Source organism: Oncorhynchus mykiss, chromosome 13 (genome assembly GCF_013265735.2).
Source record: "Oncorhynchus mykiss isolate Arlee chromosome 13, USDA_OmykA_1.1, whole genome shotgun sequence".
Taxonomy (NCBI): Eukaryota; Metazoa; Chordata; class Actinopteri; order Salmoniformes; family Salmonidae; genus Oncorhynchus; species Oncorhynchus mykiss.
Window position 1 is genome coordinate 71,141,247 of NC_048577.1, and position 27,500 is coordinate 71,168,746.

At 46.3% G+C, this 27,500-nt stretch overlaps 2 protein-coding genes across 4 annotated transcripts in view; one reads left to right on the top strand and one right to left on the bottom strand.

Moving 5' to 3' along the window:
• LOC110516591 (synaptotagmin-17) overlaps positions 1-7,760 on the top strand; it is a 68,618-nt gene extending 60,858 nt beyond the window's left edge. For both annotated transcript variants that reach the window (XM_036942074.1, XM_036942075.1), the window contains one exon: positions 7,143-7,760. In XM_036942074.1, coding sequence (XP_036797969.1) covers positions 7,143-7,339 — 197 coding nt within the window. In that variant the 3' untranslated portion in view covers positions 7,340-7,760. The remainder of the gene's footprint in view (positions 1-7,142) is intronic.
• An 8,731-nt stretch (positions 7,761-16,491) lies between these two features.
• LOC118938371 (C-type lectin domain family 19 member A-like) overlaps positions 16,492-27,500 on the bottom strand; it is a 12,940-nt gene continuing 1,931 nt past the window's right edge. For both annotated transcript variants that reach the window (XM_036942076.1, XM_036942077.1), the window contains 4 exons: positions 24,977-25,154; positions 24,697-24,790; positions 18,820-18,952; positions 16,492-16,698 (listed from right to left, as the gene is read on the bottom strand). In XM_036942076.1, the coding sequence (XP_036797971.1) occupies positions 16,622-16,698; positions 18,820-18,952; positions 24,697-24,790; positions 24,977-25,154 (482 nt within the window). In that variant the 3' untranslated portion in view covers positions 16,492-16,621. The remainder of the gene's footprint in view (positions 16,699-18,819; positions 18,953-24,696; positions 24,791-24,976; positions 25,155-27,500) is intronic.

Genomic DNA, 27,500 nt, shown 5'->3' on the forward strand with positions numbered 1-27,500 from the left:
TGTGTTAAACAGGTCCTCTCAGAGAGGTAGTAGGAGGATGTTGTGTTAAACAGGTCCTCTCAGAGAGGTAGTAGGAGGATGTTGTGTTAAACAGAGAGGTAGTAGGAGGATGTTGTATTAAACAGGTCCTCTCAGAGAGGTAGTAGGAGGATGTTGTGTTAAACAGGTCCTCTCAGAGAGGTAGTAGGAGGATGTTGTGTTAAACAGAGAGGTAGTAGGAGGATGTTGTGTTAAACAGGTCCTCTCAGAGAGGTAGTAGGAGGATGTTGTGTTAAACAGGTCCTCTCAGAGAGGTAGTAGGAGGATGTTGTGTTAAACAGGTCCTCTCAGAGAGGTAGTAGGAGGATGTTGTGTTAAACAGAGAGGTAGTAGGAGGATGTTGTGATAAACAGGTCCTCTCAGAGAGGTAGTAGGAGGATGTTGTGATAAACAGGTCCTCTCAGAGAGGTAGTAGGAGGATGTTGTGATAAACAGGTCCTCTCAGAGAGGTAGTAGGAGGATGTTGTATTAAACAGGTCCTCTCAGAGAGGTAGTAGGAGGATGTTGTGTTAAACAGGTCCTCTCAGAGAGGTAGTAGGAGGATGTTGATGATTCATGACTGATGGTTTCCGTTATTTATTTACCCTGATTCCCTGTATCTTGCTGGGTCTACAACCACCTAAAAGGAAGTGATTCCCTGTATCTTGCTGGGTCTACAACCACCTAAAAGGAAGTGATTCCCTGTATCTTGCTGGGTCTACAACCACCTAAAAGGAAGTGATTCCCTGTATCTTGCTGGGTCTACAACCACCTAAAAGGAAGTGATTCCCTGTATCTTGCTGGGTCTACAACCACCTAAAAGGAAGTGATTCCCTGTATCTTGCTGGGTCTACAACCACCTAAAAGGAAGTGATTCCCTGTATCTTGCTGGGTCTACAACCACCTAAAAGGAAGTGATTCCCTGTATCTTGCTGGGTCTACAACCACCTAAAAGGAAGTGATTCCCTGTATCTTGCTGGGTCTACAACCACCTAAAAGGAAGTGATTCCCTGTATCTTGCTGGGTCTACAACCACCTAAAAGGAAGTGATTCCCTGTATCTTGCTGGGTCTACAACATCCTAAAAGGAAGCGATTCCCAAACCTTCCATAACAAAGCCCATCCTGGGGCTCTGTTCACAAACACAAACACAAACAGACCCCACAGAGCCCCAGGACAACAACACAATTAGACCCAACCAAATCATGACAAAAATAAAATAAAATTACTTGACACTTTGGAAAGACTGAACAAAAAAACTGAGCCAACTAGAATGCTTTTTGGCCCTAAACAGAGAGGACACAGTGGCACAATGCCTTTGCCTCACCCAACATTAAGAAAGCTTTGGCTATGTACAGACTTGCTATTGGCTCTCAAGAGAAGACAGGCTATGTGCACACTGCCAGAAAAAAATGAGGTGGAAACTGAGCTGCACTTCCTAACCTCCTGCCCAATGTATGACCATATTAGAGATACACATTTCCCTCAGATTACACAGACAAAGAATTCGAAAACAAATCCAATTTTGATAAACTCCCATATCTCCTGGGTGAAATTCCACAGTGTGCCATCACAGCAGCAAGATGTGTGACCTGTTGCCACAAGAAAAGGGCAACCAGTGAAGAACAAACACCATTGTAAATACAACCCATATTTATGCTTATTTATTTTCCCTTTTGTACTTTAACTATTTGTACATCGTTACAACACTCTATATAGACATAATATGACATTTGAAATGTCTTTATTCTTTTGGAACGTCTGTGAAAGTATTGTTTACTGTTAATTTTTGTTTATTATCTACTTCACTTGCTTTGGCAATGTAAACATATGTTTCCCATAACAATTAAGCCCCTTAAATTGAATTAGAGAGAGAGAGAGAGATAGAGATTGAGAAAGGGGCAGAGAGAGAGAGAGAGAGAGAGAGATTGAGAGAGAGAGATTGAGAGAGAGAGAGAGAGAGAGAGAGAGAGAGAGAGAGATGGGCAGAGTGAAAGAGAGAGAGAGAGAGAGAGAGAGAGAGAGAGAGAGAGAGAGAGAGAGAGATGGGCAGAGTGAAAGAGAGAGAGAGAGAGAGAGAGAGAGAGAGAGAGAGAGAGAGATGGGCAGAGTGAAAGAGAGAGAGAGAGATGTTTACTGTTAATTTTTGTTGTTTTTCACTTTATATTTTCACTTTGTATGTTGTCTACCTCACTTGCTTTGGCAATGTTAACACATGTTTCCCATGCCAATAAAGCCCTTGAATTGAATTGAATTGAATTGAGAGAGAGAGAGAGAGAGAGAGAGAGATGGGCAGAGTGAAAGAGAGAGAGAGAGATCTTTTGCAGAGTTGAATATATTGTAAATGTTCCCTGAGTTGTTCTCTGCTCTGTGCTCTGCACCCGGTGTTCCACGGTCTGTGTTCCACGGTCTGTGTTCCGCTGTCTGTGTTCCGCTGCGACCGCTTTCTGCTTCCAAACACACCTACGTCCCTGTCTGAGTCACCAACAATAAAACATACATGAGACCTGCTACACAACAAACAGAGAGGGAGGGAGGGAGGGAGGGAAGGAGTAGGGGAGGGAGGGAGGAGTAAGGGAGGGAGGAGTAAGGGAGGGAGAGAGGGAGGGAGGAGTAAGGGAGGGAGAGAGGGAGGGAGGAGTAAGGGAGGGAGGGAGTGAGGGAGGGAGTAGTAAGGGAGGGAGGGAGGGAGGGAGGGAGGGAGGGAGGGAGGGAGGGAGGGAGGGAGGGAGGGGTAAGGGAGGGAGGGAGGAGTAAGGGAAGGAGGGAGGAGGGAGGGAGGAGTAAGGGAAGGAGGGAGGAGTAAGGAAGGGAGGGAGGAGTAAGGGAGGGAGGGAGGGAGGAGTATGGGAGGGAGGGAGGAGTAAGGGATGGGGGAGGGAGGAGTAAGGGATGGGGAGGAGTAAGAGGGAGGGAGGAGTAAGGGAAGGAGGGAGGAGTAAGGGAGGGAGGGAGGGAAGGAGTAGGGGAGGGAGGGAGGAGTAAGGGAGGGAGGGAAAGAAGGAGTAGGGGAGGTAGGGAGGCAAGGAGTAAGGGAGGGAGTTAAGGAGTAAGGGAGGGAGTGAGGGAGGGAGGAACCCCTCGGAATGCAATCGAGGGGTCTTACATCGGCCTCCTGTCCTCTCCCCCTGTCCTGTCCTCTCCCCCTGTCCTGTCCTCTCCCCCTGTCCTGTCCTCTCCTCTCCCCCTGTCCTGTCCTCTCCTCTCCCCCTGTCCTGTCCTCTCCTCCTGTCCTCTCCTCTCCCCCTGTCCTGTCCTCTCCTCTCCCCCTGTCCTGTCCTCTCCTGTCCTCCTGTCATTTCCTCCTGTCTTTTCCTCCTCTCCTCCTCTCGTCCTGTCCTCTCCTCCTGTCTTTTCCTCCTCTCCTCCTGTCCTCTCCTCCTGTCTTTTCCTCCTCTCCTCCTGTCCTCTCCTCCTGTCTTTTCCTCCTCTCCTCCTGTCCTCTCCTCCTGTCTTTTCCTCCTCTCCTCCTGTCCTCTCCTCCTGTCCCCTCCTCCTGTCCTCTCCTCCTGTCCTCTCCTCCCGTCCTCTCCTCCCGTTCTCTCCTCCTGTCCTCTCCTCCTGTCCTCTCCTCCTGTCCTCTCCTCCTGTCCTTCCCTTCCTCTGCACTTATGTGACAAACAAAACACAGGACAGGTGAAACCAAAATGGTGGAAAGTCCCTCAAGCCAATGACTCCGCCCATCCAGAGCCTTTAAATCAATGACAGCAAGTACACAAGGAGAGGACCTCAAGGTGAAGGGTCCGTGGTTCTCCTCCACGGGGATAAACCTCGTTACCTAGCAACAGCACGCCCTACGCTGTCTGCCCCGAGGGCCTGGCAATCTCTCTCACCAATGGAGGTGGTGTGTGTGTGTGTGTGTGTGTGTGTATGTGTGTGCTCGATTCTATATGCGACCCAAATCTATATTCACCAGCATACCTGATGACATTAATCCCCATTAGTTCCTGCCAAGGCAGCAGCTACTCTTCCTGGGGTTTATTATGGATCCCCATTAGTTCCTGTCAAGGCAGCAGCTACTCTTCCTGGGGTTTATTAAGGATCCCCATTAGTTCCTGCCAAGGCAGCAGCTACTCTTCCTGGGGTTTATTATGGATCCCCATTAGTTCCTGTCAAGGCAGCAGCTACTCTTCCTGTGGTTTATTATGGATCCCCATTAGTTCCTGTCAAGGCAGCAGCTACTCTTCCTGTGGTTTATTATGGATCCCCATTAGTTCCTGCCAGGGCAGCAGCTACTCTTCCTGGGGTTTATTATGGATCCCCATTAGTTCCTGCCAAGGCAGCAGCTACTCTTCCTTGGGTTTATTAAGGATCCCCATTAGTTCCTGCCAAGGCAGCAGCTACTCTTCCTGGGGTTTATTATGGATCCCCATTAGTTCCTGTCAAGGCAGCAGCTACTCTTCCTGGGGTTTATTATGGATCCCCATTAGTTCCTGCCAAGGCAGCAGCTACTCTTCCTGGGGTTTATTATGGATCCCCATTAGTTCCTGCCATGGCAGCAGCTACTCTTCCTGGGGTTTATTATGGATCCTCATTAGTTCCTGTCAAGGCAGCAGCTACTCTTCCTGGGGTTTATTAAGGATCCCAATTAGTTCCTGTCAAGGCAGCAGCTACTCTTCCTGGGGTTTATTAAGGATCCCCATTAGTTCCTGCCAAGGCAGCAGCTACTCTTCCTGGGGTTTATTATGGATCCCCATTAGTTCCTGTCAAGGCAGCAGCTACTCTTCCTGGGGTTTATTATGTATCCCCATTAGTTCCTGTCAAGGCAGCAGCTACTCTTCCTGGGGTTTATTAAGGATCCCCATTAGTTCCTGCCAAGGCAGCAGCTACTCTTCCTGGGGTTTATTATTTGATCCCCATTAGTTCCTGCCAAGGCAGCAGCTACTCTTCCTGGGGTTTATTATGGATCCCCATTAGTTCCTGCCAAGGCAGCAGCTACTCTTCCTGGGGTTTATTATGGATCCCCATTAGTTCCTGTCAAGGCAGCAGCTACTATTCCTGGTGTTTATTTTGGATCCCCATTATTTCCTGCCAAGGCAGCAGCTACTCTTCCTGGGGTTTATTATGGATCCCCATTAGTTCCTGCCAAGGCAGCAGCTACTCTTCCTGGGGTTTATTATGGATCCCCATTAGTTCCTGTCAAGGCAGCAGCTACTCTTCCTGGGGTTTATTATGTATCCCCATTAGTTCCTGTCAAGGCAGCAGCTACTCTTCCTGGGGTTTATTAAGGATCCCCATTAGTTCCTGCCAAGGCAGCAGCTACTCTTCCTGGGGTTTATTATTTGATCCCCATTAGTTCCTGCCAAGGCAGCAGCTACTCTTCCTGGGGTTTATTATGGATCCCCATTAGTTCCTGTCAAGGCAGCAGCTACTCTTCCTGGGGTTTATTATGGATCCCCATTAGTTCCTGTCAAGGCAGCAGCTACTCTTCCTGGGGTTTATTATGTATCCCCATTAGTTCCTGTCAAGGCAGCAGCTACTCTTCCTGGGGTTTATTAAGGATCCCCATTAGTTCCTGCCAAGGCAGCAGCTACTCTTCCTGGGGTTTATTATTTGATCCCCATTAGTTCCTGCCAAGGCAGCAGCTACTCTTCCTGGGGTTTATTATGGATCCCCATTAGTTCCTGCCAAGGCAGCAGCTACTCTTCCTGGGGTTTATTATGGATCCCCATTAGTTCCTGTCAAGGCAGCAGCTACTATTCCTGGTGTTTATTTTGGATCCCCATTATTTCCTGCCAAGGCAGCAGCTACTCTTCCTGGGGTTTATTATGGATCCCCATTAGTTCCTGCCAAGGCAGCAGCTACTCTTCCTGGGGTTTATTATGGATCCCCATTAGTTCCTGCCAAGGCAGCAGCTACTCTTCCTGGGGTTTATTATGGATCCCCATTAGTTCCTGCCAAGGCAGCAGCTACTCTTCCTGGGGTTTATTATGGATCCCCATTAGTTCCTGCCAAGGCAGCAGCTACTCTTCCTGGGGTTTATTATGGATCCCCATTAGTTCCTGCCAAGGCAGCAGCTACTCTTCCTGGGGTTTATTATGGATCCCCATTAGTTCCTGTCAAGGCAGCAGCTACTCTTCCTGGGGTCCAAACACATTAAGGCACTTACTTTACATATAAAACAAAAGATAAAACAGAACATTGTATAACATTATTACACCAGTACACCTGTATAATACCACCATACAACAATATTACAATGTACCAACGTGTAGAGTGCTAGTGCCTGTGTGTGTGTGTCTGTGTGTGTGTCTGTGTGTGTGTGTGTGTGTGTGTGTGTGTGTGTGTGTGTGTGTGTGTGTGTGTGTGTGTGTGTGTGTGTGTGTGTGTGTGTGTCTTGCATCAGGACCAGTCCATGTCATATTCATCTACTAACATTAATCACCATGATTGCTCTGCTGAAGTATTTTGACATGTTCACCTCTTTCTGAGGATGATGTGTAGGATAATGTCTTTCTGAGGATGATGTGTAGGATAATGTCTTTCTGAGGATGATGTGTAGGATAATGTCTTTCTGAGGATGATGTGTAGGATCATGTCTTTCTGAGGATGATGTGTAGGATCATGTCTTTCTGAGGATGATGTGTAGGATCATGTCTTTCTGAGGATGATGTGTAGGATCATGTCTTTCTGAGGATGATGTGTAGGATCATGTCTTTCTGAGGATGATGTGAAGATAATGTCTTTCTGAGGATGATGTGTAGGATCATGTCTTTCTGAGGATGATGTGTAGAATAATGTCTTTCTGAGGATGATGTGTAGGATCATGTCTTTCTGAGGATGATGTGTAGAATAATGTCTTTCTGAGGATGATGTGTAGGATAATGTCTCATACAAGCAGATTTCTTTCAAACTGTATATGCAACTAACCCACATCTCTCCTCTCCCCCTCTCTCCCCCTCTCTCCCCCCCTCCTCTCTCCCCTACCTCCTCCCCTACCTCCTCCCCTCTCTCCCCCTCTCTCCTCTCTCCTCTCTCCCCTACCTCCCTCCTCTCTCACCCTCTCTCCCCCTCCCTCCTCTCTCCCCTACCTCCTCCCCTCTCTCCCCCTCTCTCCCCCTCTCTCCTCTCTCCCCTACCTCCTCCCCTCTCTCCCCCTCTCTCCCCCCTCCTCCCTCCCTCAAGTGTACGGCCACAACATGAAGAGCAGTAATGATTTTGTGGGGAGGATCGTGATTGGCCAGTTCTCCACGGGTCCTCCTGAGACCTCCCACTGGCGCCACCTGTTGGCCAGTCAGAGAACTCCGGTGGAACAGTGGCACAGCCTGCGGTCACGGGCAGAGTGTGACCGCGTCTCACCTGCCTCGCTGGAGGTCACATGATAGAGCTGGAGAGGGATCAGGAGTTAGAGGTTAGGGGTCAGAGGTCAGGAGGAGAGGTATAAGCTCAAAGTGTTGAGGTACACAGTAGGAAAGAGGAAGATGAAAGGGGGTCAGGAGTTAGAGGTTAGAGGTCGGGGGTTTGATGTCAGGGAGGTGAGAAAAGGGGGTTAGAGGATGAGAGAGAGAGAGAGAGAGAGAGGGACACCGAGAGAGGGACACAGAGAGAGGGACACAGAGAGACCCAGAGATAAGGACACAGAGAGAGAAGAGAGAGGGACACAGAGAGAGAGGGAGAGAAGGAAGGGGAGACAGAGGTCAGGGTTAAGGCCACCAGCAGGCCGGATTAAGAAATCATAGGCCGTGGCTTAGACATTGCTCAAATTTTAATAGTAAAGACGTCATTTAACTGTAAAAATATATATTTGTCCCAGGCCTACGGTTGGAGGATCCAGTAAAAAATCAAATATATATACATTTCTATTTTTCCCTGCATTAATCAGGGCCTGCAATAATCAGGCCCTGCGTTAATCAGGCCCTGCGTTAATCAGGCCCTGCGTTAATCAGGCCCTGCGTTAATCAGGCCCTGCATTTAATCAGGCCCTGCGTTAATCAGGCCCTGCGTTAATCAGGCCCTGCGTTAATCAGGCCCTGCATTTAATCAGGCCCTGCATTAATCAGGCCCTGCGTTAATCAGGCCCTGCGTTAATCAGGCCCTGCGTTAATCAGGCCCTGCGTTAATCAGGCCCTGCGTTAATCAGGCCCTGCGTTAATCAGGCCCTGCGTTAATCAGGCCCTGCGTTAATCAGGCCCTGCATTTAATCAGGCCCTGCGTTAATCAGGCCCTGCGTTAATCAGGCCCTGCGTTAATCAGGCCCTGCATTAATCAGGCCCTGCATTTAATCAGGCCCTGCGTTAATCAGGCCCTGCGTTAATCAGGCCCTGCATTTAATCAGGCCCTGCGTTAATCAGGCCCTGCGTTAATCAGGCCCTGCATTAATCAGGCCCTGCATTAATCAGGCCCTGCCAACAAGATGAACCGTCCTCAGCTCTCCAAAATTGCTGCCTCTCTTCCCCCTCACCTTCCTGACTGACCTCCCAACCCCCTAGCAGTGTGACCAGAGACTGTGTCCCAAATGGCACCCTATTCCCTATATAGTGCACTACTTTAGACTATGGGCCGTATTCCCTATATAGTGCACTACTTTAGACTATGGGCCCCTCCTCCCTATGGGCCCCACCTCCCTATGGGCCCCACCTCCCTATGGGCCCCTCCTCCCTATGGGCCCCTCCTCCCTATGGGCCCCTCCTCCCTATGGGCCCCTCCTAACCCTATTGGCCCCTCCTAACCTGACTGGGTTAACCGTTGTCCCAACCCAGTTGTTTAAGGTTACCAGGTGTCCTAACCCAGTTGTTTAATGTTACCAGATGTCCTAACCCAGCTGTTTAATGTTACCAGGTGCCCTAACACAGCTGTATTGGGTTACCAGGTGTCCTAACCCAGTTGTTTAATGTTACCAGGTGTCCTAACCCAGCTGTTTAATGTTACCAGGTGTCCTAACCCAGCTGTATTGGGTTACCAGGTGTCCTAACCCAGCTGTATTGGGTTACCAGGTGCCCTAACCCAGCTGTTTAAGGTTACCAGGTGTCCTAACCCAGCTGTATTGGGTTACCAGGTGTCCTAACCCAGCTGTATTGGGTTATCAGATGTCCTAACCCAGCTGTTTAATGTTACCAGGTGCCCTAACCCAGATGTATTAGGTTATCAGGTGCCCTAACATAGCTGTATTGGGTTACCAGGTGCCCTAACACAGCTGTATTGGGTTACCAGGTGCCCTAACCCAGCTGTTTTAGGTTACCAGGTGCCCTAACACAGCTGTTTTAGGTTACCAGGTGCCCTAACCCAGCTGTATTGGGTTACCAGGTGCCTGTGGTGCTAGCATGGTTGTAGTGCCTCAGTGCTGACAGACTGGTGCTAACACAGGTACAGTGGACCGAGTCCCTAGGTTGAGACCATGCCTCTACTCTCCACAGTGTTCAAATGACACCCTATTCCGTACACAGTACACTACTGGGCCCTGGTCAAAAGTAGGGCACTATTTAGGTAACAGGGTGCTGTATTTTGATTTGGGATGCAGCCATTAACTGATAAAATAATAGTTGATGTTCTCTGAAGTGGTTGACTAGCTAACGGTTGCTGATAATCGATGGTTTGAAATAGTTGGAAGTGGATCCAAACTTTACTTGTCAGTGGAAATCATAGAGTTGGATAGAGGGCTCATCTTCACATCTGTTACATAATGGCTACTGTGACAGCATGGGCAGCGCCATTGAGGGCTTTCTCCATTTTAGAGTAGTTTCTACCACTACTTTTTCTATGAGTCAGTGAACAAACTGAAAGGGTGCGTACTGCCCCCTGGAGGGTGTTGTGTGAACAGATATAAAGACAAGGTTCGTGATATACTGCCCCCTGGAGGGTGTTGCCTGAACCAGGTATAAAGACAAGGTTGGTGATTTACTGCCACCTGGAGGGTGTTGTCTGAACAGGTATAAAGACAAGGTTGGTGATTTACTGCCCCCTGGAGGGTGTTGTCTGAACTGGTATAAAGACAAGGTTGGTGATATACTGCCCCCTGGAGGGTGTTGTCTGAACCAGGTATAAAGACAAGGTTGGTGATTTACTGCCACCTGGAGGGTGTTGTCTGAACAGGTATAAAGACAAGGTTGGTGATTTACTGCCCCTTGGAGGGTGTTGTCTGAACAGGTAGAAAGACATGGTTGGTGATATACTGTCCCCTGGAGGGTGTTGTCTGAACTGGTATAAAGACAAGGTTGGTGATATACTGTCCCCTGGAGGGTGTTGTCTGAACCAGGTATAAAGACAAGGTTGGTGATTTACTGCCACCTGGAGGGTGTTGTCTGAACAGGTAGAAAGACATGGTTGGTGATTTACTGGCACCTGCAGTTATGTAATGTTAGTATAGTATAATTCATTGGCTGATCAGTGCTACTGACCTGGATGGAATTTCTGTAATCCTTTTCTAACCCATAGCAAGTCCCAGCCAGTTGACTACTTCAAAATGGTGGAAGTCCTGGGCTCTGCCCATGCTACAACAGGCTTTGTGGCGCTAGAGCTGTCTATCCAAGTCTATGGTGGAAATTCCGCCGCTGTTTCTGCTGTGGTTGTCCCAAATGGCACCCTATTCCCAATGTAGTGCAGTGCTTTGATCAGAGACCATAGGTTCACCTCCATAGGTCAATAGTTAGTGCACCATATAGGGAACAGCGTTCCATTTGGGACACATTATGATTCTGTACAATACCGTATCAAGCCTAGTCTAGCCAACTTTACAGTGAAGATTGTATTACAAGTGATGAAAAAAGTATAAATACTAAATATACTGTGCTAGTGAAGATAATATTTTTTACATTTTCTGTCAAATTGATGCATATATATATATATTAGATATATATTTATCTCAGAATTGTTTTTCTGTGTGTATATATTTATGGCCTTTTCTGCTGTTAAGGAAAAATGAACAAATCTTTGTAAACGTAGTTAGATGATGTAGTTAGATGATGTAGTTAGATGATGTAGTTAGATGACGTAGTTAGATGACGTAGTTAGATAACGTAGTTTGATAATGTAGTTAGATGATGTAGTTAGATGATGTAGTTTGATAATGTAGTTAGATGATGTAGTTAGATGATGTAGTTAGATAACGTAGTTAGATGATGTAGTTAGATGATGTAGTTAGATGATGTAGTTAGATGATGTAGTTAGATGATGTAGTTAGATACCGTAGTTAGATGATGTAGTTAGATAACGTAGTTAGATGATGTAGTTAGATACCGTAGTTAGATGACGTAGTGAGATGATGTAGTTAGATGATGTAGTTAGATGACGTAGTTAGATGATGTAGTTAGATACCGTAGTTAGATGATGTAGTTAGATAACGTAGTTAGATGATGTAGTTAGATACCGTAGTTAGATGACGTAGTTAGATGATGTAGTTAGATGATGTAGTTAGATGACGTAGTTAGATGATGTAGTTAGATAACGTAGTTAGATTATGTTGTTAGGTATTGAACAAAAGAAAAGAGTAGAGCCGAACGAGAAGAACAGATTGTGTGTCGTCAAACTTTTAAAAACGGGTTTTTAAACATGTTTTTTTCTCAACGTTTCACAGCTTTAATCTAGAACCAAACAAGTGGTGATTTTACTGAGCTTTCTCCTCCTCCTCCTTCAGCTCGGTCACTATAAACACAGGCTGCATCCCAAGTGGAACCCTGCTGCCTATGTAGTGCACAATCATGGCACGTAGGGTTTTAGTCCAAATGTAACTATAGAGGGACCCTCTGTCAACAGTACTGCGCTATAGAGGGACCCTCTGTCAACAGTACTGCGCTATAGAGGGACCCTCTGTCAACAGTACTGCACTATAGAGTTCTTACTGGGGTTTAATGTGTCCTAAATAGCACCCTATTCCCGAGAAAGTGTACCCTATAGGCCTCTGGTCAAAAGTAGTGCACTACATAGGGAATAGGGCCCATAGGTCTCTGGTCAAACGTAGTGCACTATATAGGGAATAGGGCCCATAGGTCTCTGGTCAAAAGTAGTGCACTATATAGGGAATAGGGCTCATAGGCCTCTGGTCAAACGTAGTGCACTACATAGGGAATAGGGCCCATAGGTCTCTAGTCAAACGTAGTGCACTATATGGGGAATAGGGCCCATAGGTCTCTGGTCAAACGTAGTGCACTACATAGGGAATAGGGTGTCATTTGGGACAGACATGATGTGTTGTGGTCTGCCAGTCTGTGTGAACGTCAGTGTTTCTCCATCTGGAACCGGTGATATTTGCTGTCTGTTTTGGTACTACGTGTGTCTCTATGTGTTAGTTTGACTCATCTGTTTCATTGAGTATAAACACACATAATCTGGTGGTACAATCGCTGTCAAGAGCAAATGTTTATTTTTTGTTGTTGAAGATGGACATCTGGGGCCGTATCAACGTATCAAACATCTCAGAGTGGAAGTGCGTGCTGATCTGAGATAAGTTTGCTCTTTTAAATATCAACGAATGAGATGATTTGGACAGGACATGGGGACCTGATACCAGAACAGCGTTCCTACACCTGAGAGACTTGATGTAAATACAGCCCCTGGTCATTATAGTTACAATGTCGCTGTGTCTGACCCAAAGCAATAGTTCCTGTGTTAACTGTCTGACTTGTGAATCTCTCGTAGCTGTACAGCTCTGTCTTGTAGTGGAAGTCCTGGCACAGTGGATGTTTAAAGACTGGATGTTTGTTAATAGTAAGATGTACATAGACATACACACGGTTACCTACCTCTTCCACCACTCCCAGACCTCTTCCACCACTCCCATATCTATTCCACCTCTCCCAGACCTCTTCCACCACTCCCAGACCTCTTCCACCACTCCCAGACCTCTTCCACCACTCCCAGACCTCTTCCACCACTCCCAGACCTCTTCCACCACTCCCAGACCTTACCTCTTCCACCACTCCCAGACCTCTTCCACCACTCCCAGACCTCTTCCACCACTCCCAGACCTCTTCCACCACTCCCAGACCTTACCTCTTCCACCACTCCCAGACCTCTTCCACCACTCCCAGACCTCTTCCACCACTCCCAGACCTCTTCCACCTCTCCCAGACCTCTTCCACCTCTCCCAGACCTCTTCCACCACTCCCAGACCTCTTCCACCTCTCCCAGACCTCTTCCACCTCTCCCAGACCTCTTCCACCACTCCCAGACCTCTTCCACCTCTCCCAGACCTTACCTCTTCCACCTCTCCCAGACCTCTTCCACCTCTCCCAGACCTCTTCCACCACTCCCAGACCTCTTCCACCACTCCCAGACCTCTTCCACCTCTCCCAGACCTCTTCCACCACTCCCAGACCTCTTCCACCTCTCCCAGACCTCTTCCACCACTCCCAGACCTCTTCCACCTCTCCCAGACCTTTTCCACCACTCCCAGACCTCTTCCACCTCTCCCAGACCTCTTCCACCTCTCCCAGACCTCTTCCACCTCTCCCAGACCTTTGTGATGTTTCCATATCAAAGTTGTTGTTTCGCATCCAATAAAACACCAAATAAAGCTCAATGGTTGTGTAATGATGAATCAGTGTGTGTGTGTGTGTGTGTGTGTGTGTGTGTGTGTGTGTGTGTGTGTGTGTGTGTGTGTGTGTGTGTGTGTGTGTGTGTGGAGGAACATGATCAGCTTAACCTCTCCATGGGCTAACAGCTACGGGTCACACACAACATGACCATAGTGTGTGTGAACGTTCCGGTTGTTTTGGTTGGAGAGGAATGCCCACGCTTAAAAGAGGAGGGCAGGGACACAGACCCTGACATGCACACACACACACACACACACAGGGAGATCCGACATGGAGAGCTAAGGAACACTGGGAACCAGCTGAGACAGGGACACACAACACACACACTTTTTCTGCCCCTGCTTTGTTTTGAGGGGAATTGTCTAAAGGTGGAGTTGCCAGTTCAAACCTCTTTAATCCCCTGCTCCCTCAGCGCCACACCTTCCAGGTCAATGCCTGGTCAATCTGTACTGACAACTGCTTCCCAAATAGCCCTCTATTCACTTTGTAGTGTGCTACATTTCAACAGAGCCCAATGGGTATTTTAGGGTGTACTTTGGGATGTACACACACCTCACTACACTTATAAAGTCCTGGCCTCTTCCACACTACATGTCTAGTAACTACAGTGGTGGGTTATATAACTACTGCTCTAACTAGCTGTTCTTACTTACCACTCTTTCTTTAGTGTACCTGCTCAGTTTAATTAACTAACGAGGTGCAGGTAAAGATCTGTGTGTTCTTGTCTCTTTAGTACATACTTGTAAAATAGAAGCGTGGTAAGTCCTATGTACTGTAACTACCTGGTGGTTCTATAGCTTCCCTAGAATAAGGTTATTTTCCCATGTGTTGTTGTTCAGGCTGAGCGTGTGATGGAGAAGGAACTCAACAGTCAAGACACAAAACAACCGCAGTCTGTTTGTCTTATTAGATGTATTAAAGAATTGATCAAAGTATTGATGATTGGTCCTCGATCACCTACATGACAGTACAGCAGTACATGTAGACGTTCACACATACACATCAACAACAACTGTCTCAAATACCACACTAGTTCCTTTTACAGTACACTACTGTTGACCTGAGTCACATAGAGCTCTGTCATGAAGTTGTGTCCTACATAGGGAATAGTGTACCATTTGAGAGTTGACCAAACATCAAAGTATCTTAGTGGTAACAGGGCTGCAGGGTGAAGAGGTGAGAAGGAACACAGAACAGAACGCAGACTGCTGAAGGACCAGGCTGCTTCAGAACAGAACACAGACTGCTGAAGGACCAGGCTGCTTCAGAACAGAACACAGACTGCTGAAGGACCAGGCTGCTTCAGAACAGAACGCAGACTGCTGAAGGACCAGGCTGCTTCAGAACAGAACACAGACTGCTGAAGAACCAGGCTGCTTCAGAACAGAACGCAGACTGCTGAAGGACCAGGCTGCTTCAGAACAGAACACAGACTGCTGAAGGACCAGGCTGCTTCAGAACAGAACGCAGACTGCTGAAGGACCAGGCTGCTTCAGAACAGAAAGCAGACTGCTGAAGTACCGGCTGCTTCAGAACAGAATGCAGACTGCTGAAGGACCAGGCTGCTTCAGAACAGAACACAGACTGCTGAAGGACCAGGCTGCTTCAGAACAGAACGCAGACTGCTGAAGGACCAGGCTGCTTCAGAACAGAAAGCAGACTGCTGAAGTACCGGCTGCTTCAGAACAGAATGCAGACTGCTGAAGGACCGGCTGCTTCAGAACAGAACGCAGACTGCTGAAGGACCAGGCTGCTTCAGAACAGAATGCAGACTGCTGAAGGACCGGCTGCTTCAGAACAGAACGCAGACTGCTGAAGGACCAGGCTGCTTCAGAACAGAACACAGACTGCTGAAGGACCAGGCTGCTTCAGAACAGAATGCAGACTGCTGAAGGACCAGGCTGCTTCAGAACAGAACACAGACTGCTGAAGGACCAGGCTGCTTCAGAACAGAAAGCAGACTGCTGAAGTACCGGCTGCTTCAGAACAGAATGCAGACTGCTGAAGGACCGGCTGCTTCAGAACAGAACGCAGACTGCTGAAGGACCAGGCTGCTTCAGAACAGAATGCAGACTGCTGAAGGACCGGCTGCTTCAGAACAGAACACAGACTGCTGAAGGACCGGGCTGCTTCCGAACAGAACACAGACTGCTGAGACACCGGCAGTCCAACGTCTAACAGATACCTACTTTTTGAAGAGAAAAGCAAAGGAGGGATCGAGGAAAGGAAGAATGGATTGAGGGAAGGAAGGAGGGGATGGATGGAAGGAAGTAAGTAAGTAAGTAAGTAAGTAAGTAAGTAAGGAAGGAAGGAAGGAAGGAAGGAAGGAAGGAAGGATGGATGGATGAAGGAAGGAAGGAAGGAAGAAAGGAGAGATGGAGGGAAGGAAGGAAGGAAGGAAGGAAGGAAGGAAGGAAGGAAGGAAGGATGGAAGGAAGGAAGGAAGGAAGGAAGGAGGGATGAAGGATGAGGGATGAGGGATGAGCAATGGAGGGAAGGAAGGAAGGATGGTTGATGACTGGCCTTCACATGATAAGTCCCATGTATTCCTCTGTGTGTGTGATGTTGTGAATACCTTGTGCATTATACTATGGGAGGGAGGGAGGGAGGGAGGGAGGGAGGGAGGGAGGGAGGGAGGGAGGGAGGGAGGGAGGAGTGGATGAGAGGGATGGAGGAGGGAGGAGAAGATGAGAGGGAGGAGAAAAAGAGAGGGAGGGTTGAGGGAGGGAGGAGAAGCAGAGAGGGAGGGTTGAGGGAGGAGAGGAAGAGAGGGAGGAATGAGGGAGGAGAAGAAGAGAGGGAGGGTTGAGGGAGGAGAGTGGGAGAGTTGAGGGAGGAGAAGAAGAGAGGGAGGGTTGAGGGAGGAGAAGAAGAGAGGGTGGGTTGAGAAGGAGGGTTGAGATGGAGGAGAAGAAGGGAGTGAGGGTTGAGGGGGGGAGAGTGGGAGAGTTGAGGGAGGAGAAGAAGAGAGGAAGGGTTTAGGGAGGAGAAGAAGAGGGGGAGGGGTGAGGTAGGAGATGAAGAGAGGGAGGGGTGAGGGAGGATAAGAAGAAAGGGAGGTTGAGGAAGGAGAAGGCAACAACAGCAGCAAGAATGTATGTGTGTGTGTGTGTGTGTGTGTTGGACCCCAGAGGTCTAGTTGTCCACTGTGGGGATCTTGCACACGAAGGGAAAGGCTTTGTCACAGCTGTTATCATTCCAGGACCTCAGCGCTGTCAGAAACACACACACACACACATACACACACACACAGCGCTGTTAGAAACTAAAACAACACTACATTGACTGACTGACTCATCAGCTGCGGACGTGTGTGTATGTGTTAATGTGTGTGTGTGTGTGTGTGTGTGACTCATTACACAGGTGTCTGTTCTGGCACCCAGTTGTCCTAATGATGCACACAGTTTATTACCCAACAAGGGAGACCTGAGAGTGATTCAGCCTTAACTGGTTATAGATGCCTGGTATAACAGCAAGGCCTGATGGGGGTTCTGGCATAAAGGCTCTGAAATGGCCAGGCCTGTTTCTCTGAGTTTCTTTACTAGTGGGTGTGTATGCTTATTGACTGCCTGTGTGTGTTTATGCTTATTGACTGCCTGTGTGTGTTTATGCTTATTGACTGCCTGGTTGTGTTTATGCTTATTGACTGCCTGTGTGTGTTTATGCTTATTGACTGCCTGTGTGTGTTTATGCTTATTGACTGCCTGTGTGTGTTTATGCTTATTGACTGCCTGTGTTTGTTTATGCTTATTGACTGCCTGTGTGTGTTTATGCTTATTGACTGCCTGTGTTTGTTTATGCTTATTGACTGCCTGTGTGTGTATGCTTATTGACTGCCTGTGTGTGTTTATGCTTATTGACTGCCTGTGTGTGTTTATGCTTATTGACTGCCTGTGTGTGTATGCATTATTGACTGCCTGTGTGTGTTTATGCATTATTGACTGCCTGTGTGTGTTTATGCTTATTGACTGCCTGTGTGTGTTTATGCTTATTGACTGCCTGTGTGTGTATGCTTATTGACTGCCTGTGTGTGTTTATGCTTATTGACTGCCTGTGTGTGTTTATGCTTATTGACTGCCTGTGTGTGTATGCTTATTGACTGCCTGTGTGTGTTTATGCTTATTGACTGCCTGTGTGTGTGTATGCATTATTGACTGCCTGTGTGTGTTTATGCTTATTGACTGCCTGTGTGTGTTTATGCTTATTGACTGCCTGTGTGTGTATGCATTATTGACTGCCTGTTGTGTTTATGCTTATTGACTGCCTGTGTGTGTTTATGCTTATTGACTGCCTGTGTGTGTTTATGCTTATTGACTGCCTGTGTGTGTTTATGCTTATTGACTGCCTGTGTGTGTTTATGCATTATTGACTGCCTGTGTGTGTGTATGCTTATTGACTGCCTGTGTGTGTTTATGCTTATTGACTGCCTGTGTGTTTATGCTTATTGACTGCCTGTGTGTGTTTATGCTTATTGACTGCCTGTGTGTGTTTATGCTTATTGACTGCCTGTGTGTGTTTATGCTTATTGACTGCCTGTGTGTGTTTATGCTTATTGACTGCCTGTGTGTGTATGCATTATTGACTGCCTGTGTGTGTTTATGCATTATTGACTGCCTGTGTGTGTTTATGCTTATTGACTGCCTGTGTGTGTTTATGCTTATTGACTGCCTGTGTGTGTTTATGCTTATTGACTGCCTGTGTGTGTTTATGCATTATTGACTGCCTGTGTGTGTTTATGCTTATTGACTGCCTGTGTGTGTTTATGCTTATTGACTGCCTGTGTGTGTTTATGCTTATTGACTGCCTGTGTGTGTTTATGCTTATTGACTGCCTGTGTGTGTTTATGCTTATTGACTGCCTGTGTGTTTTTATGCTTATTGACTGCCTGTGTGTGTTTATGCTTATTGACTGCCTGTGTGTGTATGCATTATTGACTGCCTGTGTGTGTTTATGCATTATTGACTGCCTGTGTGTGTTTATGCTTATTGACTGCCTGTGTGTGTTTATGCTTATTGACTGCCTGTGTGTGTTTATGCTTATTGACTGCCTGTGTGTGTTTATGCTTATTGACTGCCTGTGTGTGTGTATGCATTATTGACTGCCTGTGTGTGTTTATGCTTATTGACTGCCTGTGTGTGTGTATGCTTATTGACTGCCTGTGTGTGTTTATGCTTATTGACTGCCTGTGTGTGTATGCTTATTGACTGCCTGTGTGTGTGTATGCTTATTGACTGCCTGTGTGTGTTTATGCTTATTGACTGCCTGTGTGTGTTTATGCTTATTGACTGCCTGTGTGTGTTTATGCTTATTGACTGCCTGTGTGTGTGTCTCACCGCTGTTCTGCCTGTACCAGATCTCGATACAGTCTTCCTCTTCGGGGATGCGGTGTATGCCGTCGTCAGGCTGGTTGCCATCCCAGTAGCTGTATCCATAGTTACTGCCGTCGGTCCACTCCAGAGTGCCCTCCTACAGTCAGGAATAGCATGACATGGTACATGTAACAACCTGGGCAGACTGCTTTAATGAAAAGGGAAGTTTAGCTAAAACCTACAACTGACCGTTACCTAAACTCTGACTCTACTCTCAACTGGGACCTCATTTTAGCCCCGTTTGGAAAGTAAATAAGAGGTTTGCACGTCAGATATGTCCTGTTAGCTGTTTCCCATGAGAGTTGCGCTAGTAGTTATGGTTCAAACACCCTAGGTTACAAACACCACTGATCTGGGGACAGCTTAGTGTTTTACAACCCTAACGGTTAAGGTTAGGATAGGGGGAAGTGTAAACTGATCCTAGATCTGTTCATAAAGAGGGGACTTCTACCCCTGGTCCAATAAAACCACTGATCTGGGGACAGCCTAGTGTTTTACAACCCTAACGGTTAAGGTTAGGATAGGGGGAAGTGTAAACTGATCCTAGATCTATTCATAAAGAGGGGACTTCTACACCTGGTCCAATAAAACCACTGATCTGGGGACAGCTTAGTGTTTTACAACCCTAACGGTTAAGGTTAGGATAGGGGGAAGTGTAAACTGATCCTAGATCTATTCATAAAGAGGGGACTTCTACCCCTGGTCCAATAAAACCACTGATCTGGGGACAGCCTAGTGTTTTACAACCCTAACGGTTAAGGTTAGGACAGGGGGAAGTGTAAACTGATCCTAGATCTATTCATAAAGAGGGGACTTCTACCCCTGGTCCAATAAAACCACTCTGTAGTGAGTTCCGGCAACAGATATACAGACTGGATCACATTAGTGATAATCAACACCAACCCTGGCTAAACCAAACAAACCTGGGCTTTCATCCTAACATTATTGCCTTTATTTAACCAGACAAGTCAGTTAAGAACAAATTATTATTTTCAATGACGGCCTTGGAACAGTGGGTTAACTGCCTTGTTCAGGGGCAGAACGACAGATTTGTACCTTGTCAGCTCAGGGATTTGAACTTGCAACCTTCCGGTTACTAGTCCGACGCTCTAACCACTAGGCTACCCTGCCGCCCCATTAGTGCTAATCAACACCAACCCTGGCTAAACCCTGGCTAAACCCTGGCTAGGCTAAACCAAACAAACCTGGGCTGCATCCTAAATGGCTTCCTGTTCCCTTCGTAGTGCATTACATTTGACCAGAGACTAGCTCTCCTCTGATCAACAGTAGACTACTATAGGAATAAGGGGTGCCATTTGAGACGTAGGCCCTGTCTAGGTTCTCTATCTCTGGAGGTGATGGCTTGTTGACTCTGTAGTGGGTTTACCAGCAGTGTGTTAATGAACCAGCCTTTCGGTTCTAGAGTGAAATATCTACGTCAGACTGGCTTCCTATAGAGCTGGACCGACAGGCTCCTGTTGCTTTCAGTTTTAGAGTGAAATATCTACGTCAGACTGGCTTCCTATAGAGCTGGACCGACAGGCTCCTGTTGGATTCAGTTCTAGAGTGAAATATCTACGTCAGACTGGCTTCCTATAGAGCTGGACCGACAGGCTCCTGTTGCTTTCAGTTCTAGAGTGAAATATCTACGTCAGAATGGCTTCCTATAGAGCTGGACCGACAGGCTCCTGTTGCTTTCAGTTCTAGAGTGAAATATCTACGTCAGACTGGCTTCCTATAGAGCTGGACCGACAGGCTCCTGTTGCTTTCAGTTCTAGAGTGAAATATCTACGTCAGAATGGCTTCCTATAGAGCTGGACCGACAGGCTCCTGTTGCTTTCAGTTCTAGAGTGAAATATCTACGTCAGACTGGCTTCCTATAGAGCTGGACCGACAGGCTCCTGTTGCTTTCAGTTCTAGAGTGAAATATCTACGTCAGACTGGCTTCCTATAGAGCTGGACTGACAGGCTCCTGTTGGATTCAGTTCTAGAGTGAAATATCTTTATTTATCCAGGTTTTTCTCATTGAGATAACATCTCTTTTCCAAGAGAGACCTGGTCCAATAGCAGCAGGGGGAACAACGTTTCAGACCAAACAATTTACATACACTAACACAACAATAAACACAACTATAAACACACATACAGTACAACAAAAACATTTTACGTTGAAAACACGAAAGTCTTGACTAAAAACAGCTGTCCTAAAGACAATTACACTCTTCTATGATATATACATCGATCAAGTGTTTAAACTCCACCGACAAAACTAGATAATCAAATTTAAAAAACGTTCAGGAGAGAATTCCAGGACCACGGAGCTAAGTAACTAAAACTATTTCTACCATGACCTGTTCTAGTTGTTGGTACTGTTAGAAGTAAACCCTCTGGGATCTATTAGCATATCCAGCAAACTGGGAACGTTCCTAGAACATTAGCTTAGATTTCCATTCATTTCTAGTTGGGGTTTTATCTAACATTAGGATTATAACGTCCCAAAAACATTAAAATAATTATTCAGAAAACAATTTTAACTGAAATCTCATTGGAATGTTCGAACGTTCACTAAAACGTTATACACAACATCTGTAACAATCACCAAAGAAGAATTCCCCAAACGTTCTCATGAGGTTTCCAGATGATGTAACAATCACCAAAGAAGAATTCCCCTAACGTTCTCATGGGGTTTCCAGATGATGTAACAATCACCAAAGAAGAATTCCCCAAACGTTCTCATGAGGTTTCCAGATGATGTAACAATCACCAAAGAAGAATTCCCCAAACGTTCTCATGGGGTTTCCAGATGATGTAACAATCACCAAAGAAGAATTCCCCAAACGTTCTCATGAGGTTTCCAGATGATGTAACAATCACCAAAGAAGAATTCCCCAAACGTTCTCATGAGGTTTCCAGATGATGTAACAATCACCAAAGAAGAAGTCCCCAAACGTTCTCATGAGGTTTCCAGATGATGTAACAATCACCAAAGAAGAAGTCCCCAAACGTTCTCATGAGGTTTCCAGATGATGTAACAATCACCAAAGAAGAATTCCCCAAACGTTCTCATGGGGTTTCCAGATGATGTAACAATCACCAAAGAAGAATTCCCCAAACGTTCTCATGAGGTTTCCAGATGATGTAACAATCACCAAAGAAGAATTCCCCAAACGTTCTCATGAGGTTTCCAGATGATGTAACAATCACCAAAGAAGAATTCCCCAAACGTTCTCATGAGGTTTCCAGATGATGTAACAATCACCAAAGAAGAATTCCCCTAACGTTCTCATTAGGTTTCCAGATGATGTAACAATCACCAAAGAAGAATTCCTCAAACGTTCTCATGAGGTTTCCAGATGATGTAACAATCACCAAAGAAGAATTCCCCAAACGTTCTCATGAGGTTTCCAGATGATGTAACAATCACCAAAGAAGAAGTCCCCAAACGTTCTCATTAGGTTTCCAGATGATGTAACAATCACCAAAGAAGAAGTCCCCAAACGTTCTCATGGGGTTTCCAGATGATGTAACAATCACCAAAGAAGAATTCCCCAAACGTTCTCATGAGGTTTCCAGATGATGTAACAATCACCAAAGAAGAATTCCCCAAACGTTCTCATGAGGTTTCCAGATGATGTAACAATCACCAAAGAAGAAGTCCCCAAACGTTCTCATGAGGTTTCCAGATGATGTAACAATCACCAAAGAAGAAGTCCCCAAACGTTCTCATGAGGTTTCCAGATGATGTAACAATCACCAAAGAAGAATTCCCCAAACGTTCTCATGAGGTTTCCAGATGATGTAACAATCACCAAAGAAGAATTCCCCAAACGTTCTCATGAGGTTTCCAGATGATGTAACAATCACCAAAGAAGAAGTCCCCAAACGTTCTCATGAGGTTTCCAGATGATGTAACAATCACCAAAGAAGAAGTCCCCTAACGTTCTCATGAGGTTTCCAGATGATGTAACAATCACCAAAGAAGAATTCCCCAAACGTTCTCATTAGGTTTCCAGATGATGTAACAATCACCAAAGAAGAATTCCCCAAACTTTCTCATGAGGTTTCCAGATGATGTAATAATGTTTTTAGAACACACTGACACAACTTAATGTGAGTGGGAACGTTCTGGAAACATCAGACAAACGTTTTACACAAACATTGTCTTATCATTAGCACAACTGGATAGTTTTGTCTTATGAGAACATTTGCCGCAACCTAACGAATGTTCTGGGAACTTTCACAAAAAAAAATTTGGTTTGCTGGGTAGATGTATAGTAATCTATAAAATGTTTACTTTAAAGAAAAGTATATATATATTTTTTAATTTTACATTTTTATGTACACATAGTATACTTTAACAGTATGCATTAAGATGCCTGTAAAATAATGAAAGTGTCCGAATGTAAACATTAATACATGCATTTCTATAGCTTCCTAAATCTATTCTAGTGCCGAGAAGAAGGCACAGCGTTTTCAACACAGGGTTTTTAATTTGTTTTACTATTTTCTACATTGTACAATAATAGTTAAGACATAAACACTATGAAATAACACATATGGAATCATGTAGTAACCAAGAAAGTGTTAAACAAATCAAATCATTTTATATTTGAGATTCTTCAAAGTAGCCCGCCTTTGCCTTGATGACAGCTTTGTACACTCTTGGAATTCTCTCAACCAGCTTCACCTGGAATGCATTTCAATTAACAGGTGTGCTTGTTAAAAGTAAATTTGTGGAATTTCTTTCCTTCTTTCAGCCAATTGGTTGTGTTGTGACAAGGTAGGGGTGGTATGCAGAAAATAGCCCTATTTGGTAAACGACCAAGTCCATATTTTTGGTTCCAACCGCCGTGTCTTTGTGAGACGCAGTAAGTGAACGGATGATCTGCGCATGCGTGGTTCCCAACGTGAAGCATGGAGGAGGAGGTATGATGGTGTGGGGGTGCTGTGCTGGTGACACTGTCTTTGATTTATATAGAATTCAAAGCACACTTAACCAGCATGGCTACCACAGCATTCTGCAGCAATACGCCACCACATCTGGTTTGCGCTTAGTGAGACTATCATTTGATTTTCAACAGGACAATGACCCAACACACCTCCAGGCTGTGTAAGGGCTATTTTACCAAGAAGGAGAGTGATGGAGTACTGCATCAGATGACCTGGCCTCCACAATCACCTGACCTCAACCCAATTGAGATGGTTTGGGATGAGTTGGACTGCAGAGTGAAGGAAAAGCAGCCAACAAGTGCTCCGCATATGTGTGAACTCCTTCAAGACTCTGGGAAAAGCATTCCAGATGAAGCTGGTTGAGAGAATGCCAAGAGTGTGAAAAGCTGTCATCAAGGCAAAGGGTGGCTAATTTGAAGAATCTAAAATCTAAAATCAGTCTTAATTTGTTTAACACATTTTTGGTTACTACTTGATTCCATATGTGTTATTTCATAGTTTTAATGTCTTCCCTATTATTCTACAATGTAGAAAATAGTAAAAATAAAGAAAAACCCTTGAATGAGTAGGTGTGTCCAAACTTTTGACTGGTACCATAAATCCTAGTTGGAAGATTCTTTGTATTACGCCTGAGGAGACATCTGCAGAGAGATTGAATTCACGATAACTGCTGCAGATGTCAACTCCAGAGTATATTACCTTAAAAAGACAAGTACAGTGTGTTTGTCGACAACACGCATATGAGGTAGTGATTATCCTGGCAGTGGTGCTTAATAGGATTTCTGGAAAACTACCCAGAAGATTCCGGGAATTGGGAGGGAATAAGCAGGAAATCCAGAATCCTGGGAATTCTGGGAAAGATCCTGGAATGTTTGAACCCTCGTTGCTTACCTGTCTCCTGTCGTGAAGGCCGATCCATATGTCTGTTGGTATCCCTGGGATACGGCTGTTGACGAGATCGTAGACAAACACATTCTCCTCCCAGCTGAGAACTCAGACAAGGGATGGTTAGAGTTAGAGAGAGGTGTCTGTGTGTGTGCGGTGTGTGTGTGCGTTGTGTGTGTGTGTGTGTGCGGTGTGTGTGTGTGTGTGTGTGTGTGTGTATCCTCTCACCTGTAGTGTGGCAGTGTGTGGAACTTTTTGTGTGTATATGGACAGGTATCCCTCTCACCTGTGTACGGAGGTGAGTTTGGCAGACTTGAGACCGTTGGAGAATTCAGCACAGTACAGGTCAGCCTCGGCCCAGGTACGGTTCAGAGGGAAGAAACGGTAGCAGTGACCTTCAAACTCAGTCCAGAACAACGGACAGGTGACGGGAAGGCCTGGTTCTGGCAACTGGAGGGGGAAGGCTGTGGGAGGGAGGGAGGGAGGGAGGGGAAGGGAAGGGAAAGGAAGGGAAGGGAAGGGAAGGGAGGGGAGGGGAGGGGAGGGAAGGGAAGGGAAGGGAAGGGAAGGGAATGGAAGGGAAGGGAAGGGAAGGGAAGGGGAGGGGAGGGGAGGGAAGGGAAGGGGAAGGGAAGGGAAGGGGAAGGGAAGGGAAGGGGAGGGGAAGGGAAGGGGAAGGGAAGGGAAGGGAAGGGAAGGGAAGGGAAGGGGAGGGAAGGGAAGGGGAGGGAAGGGAAGGGGAGGGAAGGGAAGGGAAGGGGAGGGAAGGGAAGGGGAGGGAAGGGAAGGGAAGGGAAGGGAAGGGAAGGGAAGGGAAGGGAAGGGAAGGGAAGGGAAGGGAAGGGGGGTCAGGAGATGGGAAGAGGAGAGAGGCGAGAGAGGGGGAGGTAAGCGAGAGCGGGGGAGAATAGAGAATGAAAGAGAATAGGTTACACTGCTCTTAAGTAATTGTGAATACTCCGCATTTAATGTTGTTCTTGTCATGTTCATTATCAAGTTAGACTGTATCCCTTCACCAAGACTTTCAGTCACTCTGTATCACTTCACCAAGACTATCAGTCACTCTGTATCCCTTCACCAAGACTTTCAGTCACTCTGTATCCCTTCACCAAGACTTTCAGTCACTCTGTATCCCTTCACCAAGACTTTCAGTCACTCTGTATCCCTTCACCAAGACTTTCAGTCACTCTGTATCCCTTCACCAAGACTTTCAGTCACTCTGTATCACTTCACAAAGACTATCAGTCACTCTGTATCCCTTCACCAAGACTTTCAGTCACTCTGTATCCCTTCACCAAGACTTTCAGTTACTCTGTTACTGTATATGTTGAAAGAGAACAAGCTGCACTTCTCTTAACATGTTCAGACTAGGGCCTCACGTGTGGCGCAGGGGTCTAAGGCACCGCAGTGCTAGAGGATTCACTACAGACCCGGGGTCGATGCCGGGCTGTATCACAACCGGCCGTGATCGGGAGTTTCATAGGGCGGTGCACAATTGGCACAGGGTCATCTGGGTTGGTCTTCTGGGTTGGTCTTCTGGGTTGGTCATCTGGGTTGGTCATCTGGGTTAGTCATCTGGGTTAGCCATCTGGGTTAGCCATCTGGGTTAGCCATCTGGGTTAGTCATCTGGGTTAGTCATCTGGGTTGGTCATCTGGGTTAGTCATCTGGGTTAGTCATCTGGGTTAGTCATCTGGGTTGGTCATCTGGGTTAATCATCTGGGTTAATCATCTGGGTTGGCCAGTGGGGGCTTTACTTGGCTCATCGCACTCTAGCGACTCCTTGTGGCGGGACGGGCGCCTGCAGGCTGACCCCGGTCATCAGGTGAACGACCATACTCTCCCTAAAAATCTAAATAGAGGTGCATGGCAGAGACACAGATAGCAGACGTTCTCCTGAAACTACACGTCTCTGTGCCCGCTTGCTTTCCAATAGACTCCAGAAACCCCAACTAAACTCTCACAACAGCTACAAACATGTCAGTTAGACTCCAGATACCCCAACTAAACTCTCACAACAGCTTCCATCATGTCAGTTAGACTCCAGATACCCCAACTAAACTCTCACAACAGCTTCCATCATGTCAGTTAGACTCCAGATACCCCAACTAAACTCTCACAACAGCTTCCAACATGTCAGTTAGACTCCAGATACCCCAATTAAACTCTCACAACAGCTTCCATCATGTCAGTTAGACTCCAGATACCCCAACTAAACTCTCACAACAACTACAAACACGTCAGCTAGACTCCAGATACCCCAACTAAACTCTCACAACAGCTTCCATCATGTCAGTTAGACTCCAGATACCTCAACTAAACTCTCACAACAGCTTCCATCATGTCAGTTAGACTCCAGATACCCCAACTAAACTCTCACAACAACTACAAACACGTCAGCTAGACTCCAGATACCCCAACTAAACTCTCACAACAGCTTCCATCATGTCAGTTAGACTCCAGATACCCCAACTAAACTCTCACAACAACTACAAACACGTCAGCTAGACTCCAGATACCCCAACTAAACTCTCACAACAGCTTCCATCATGTCAGTTAGACTCCAGATACCTCAACTAAACTCTCACAACAGCTTCCATCATGTCAGTTAGACTCCAGATACCCCAACTAAACTCTCACAACAACTACAAACACGTCAGCTAGACTCCAGATACCCCAACTAAACTCTCACAACAGCTTCCATCATGTCAGTTAGACTCCAGATACCCCAACTAAACTCTCACAACAGCTTCCATCATGTCAGTTAGACTCCAGATACCTCAACTAAACTCTCACAACAGCTTCCATCAT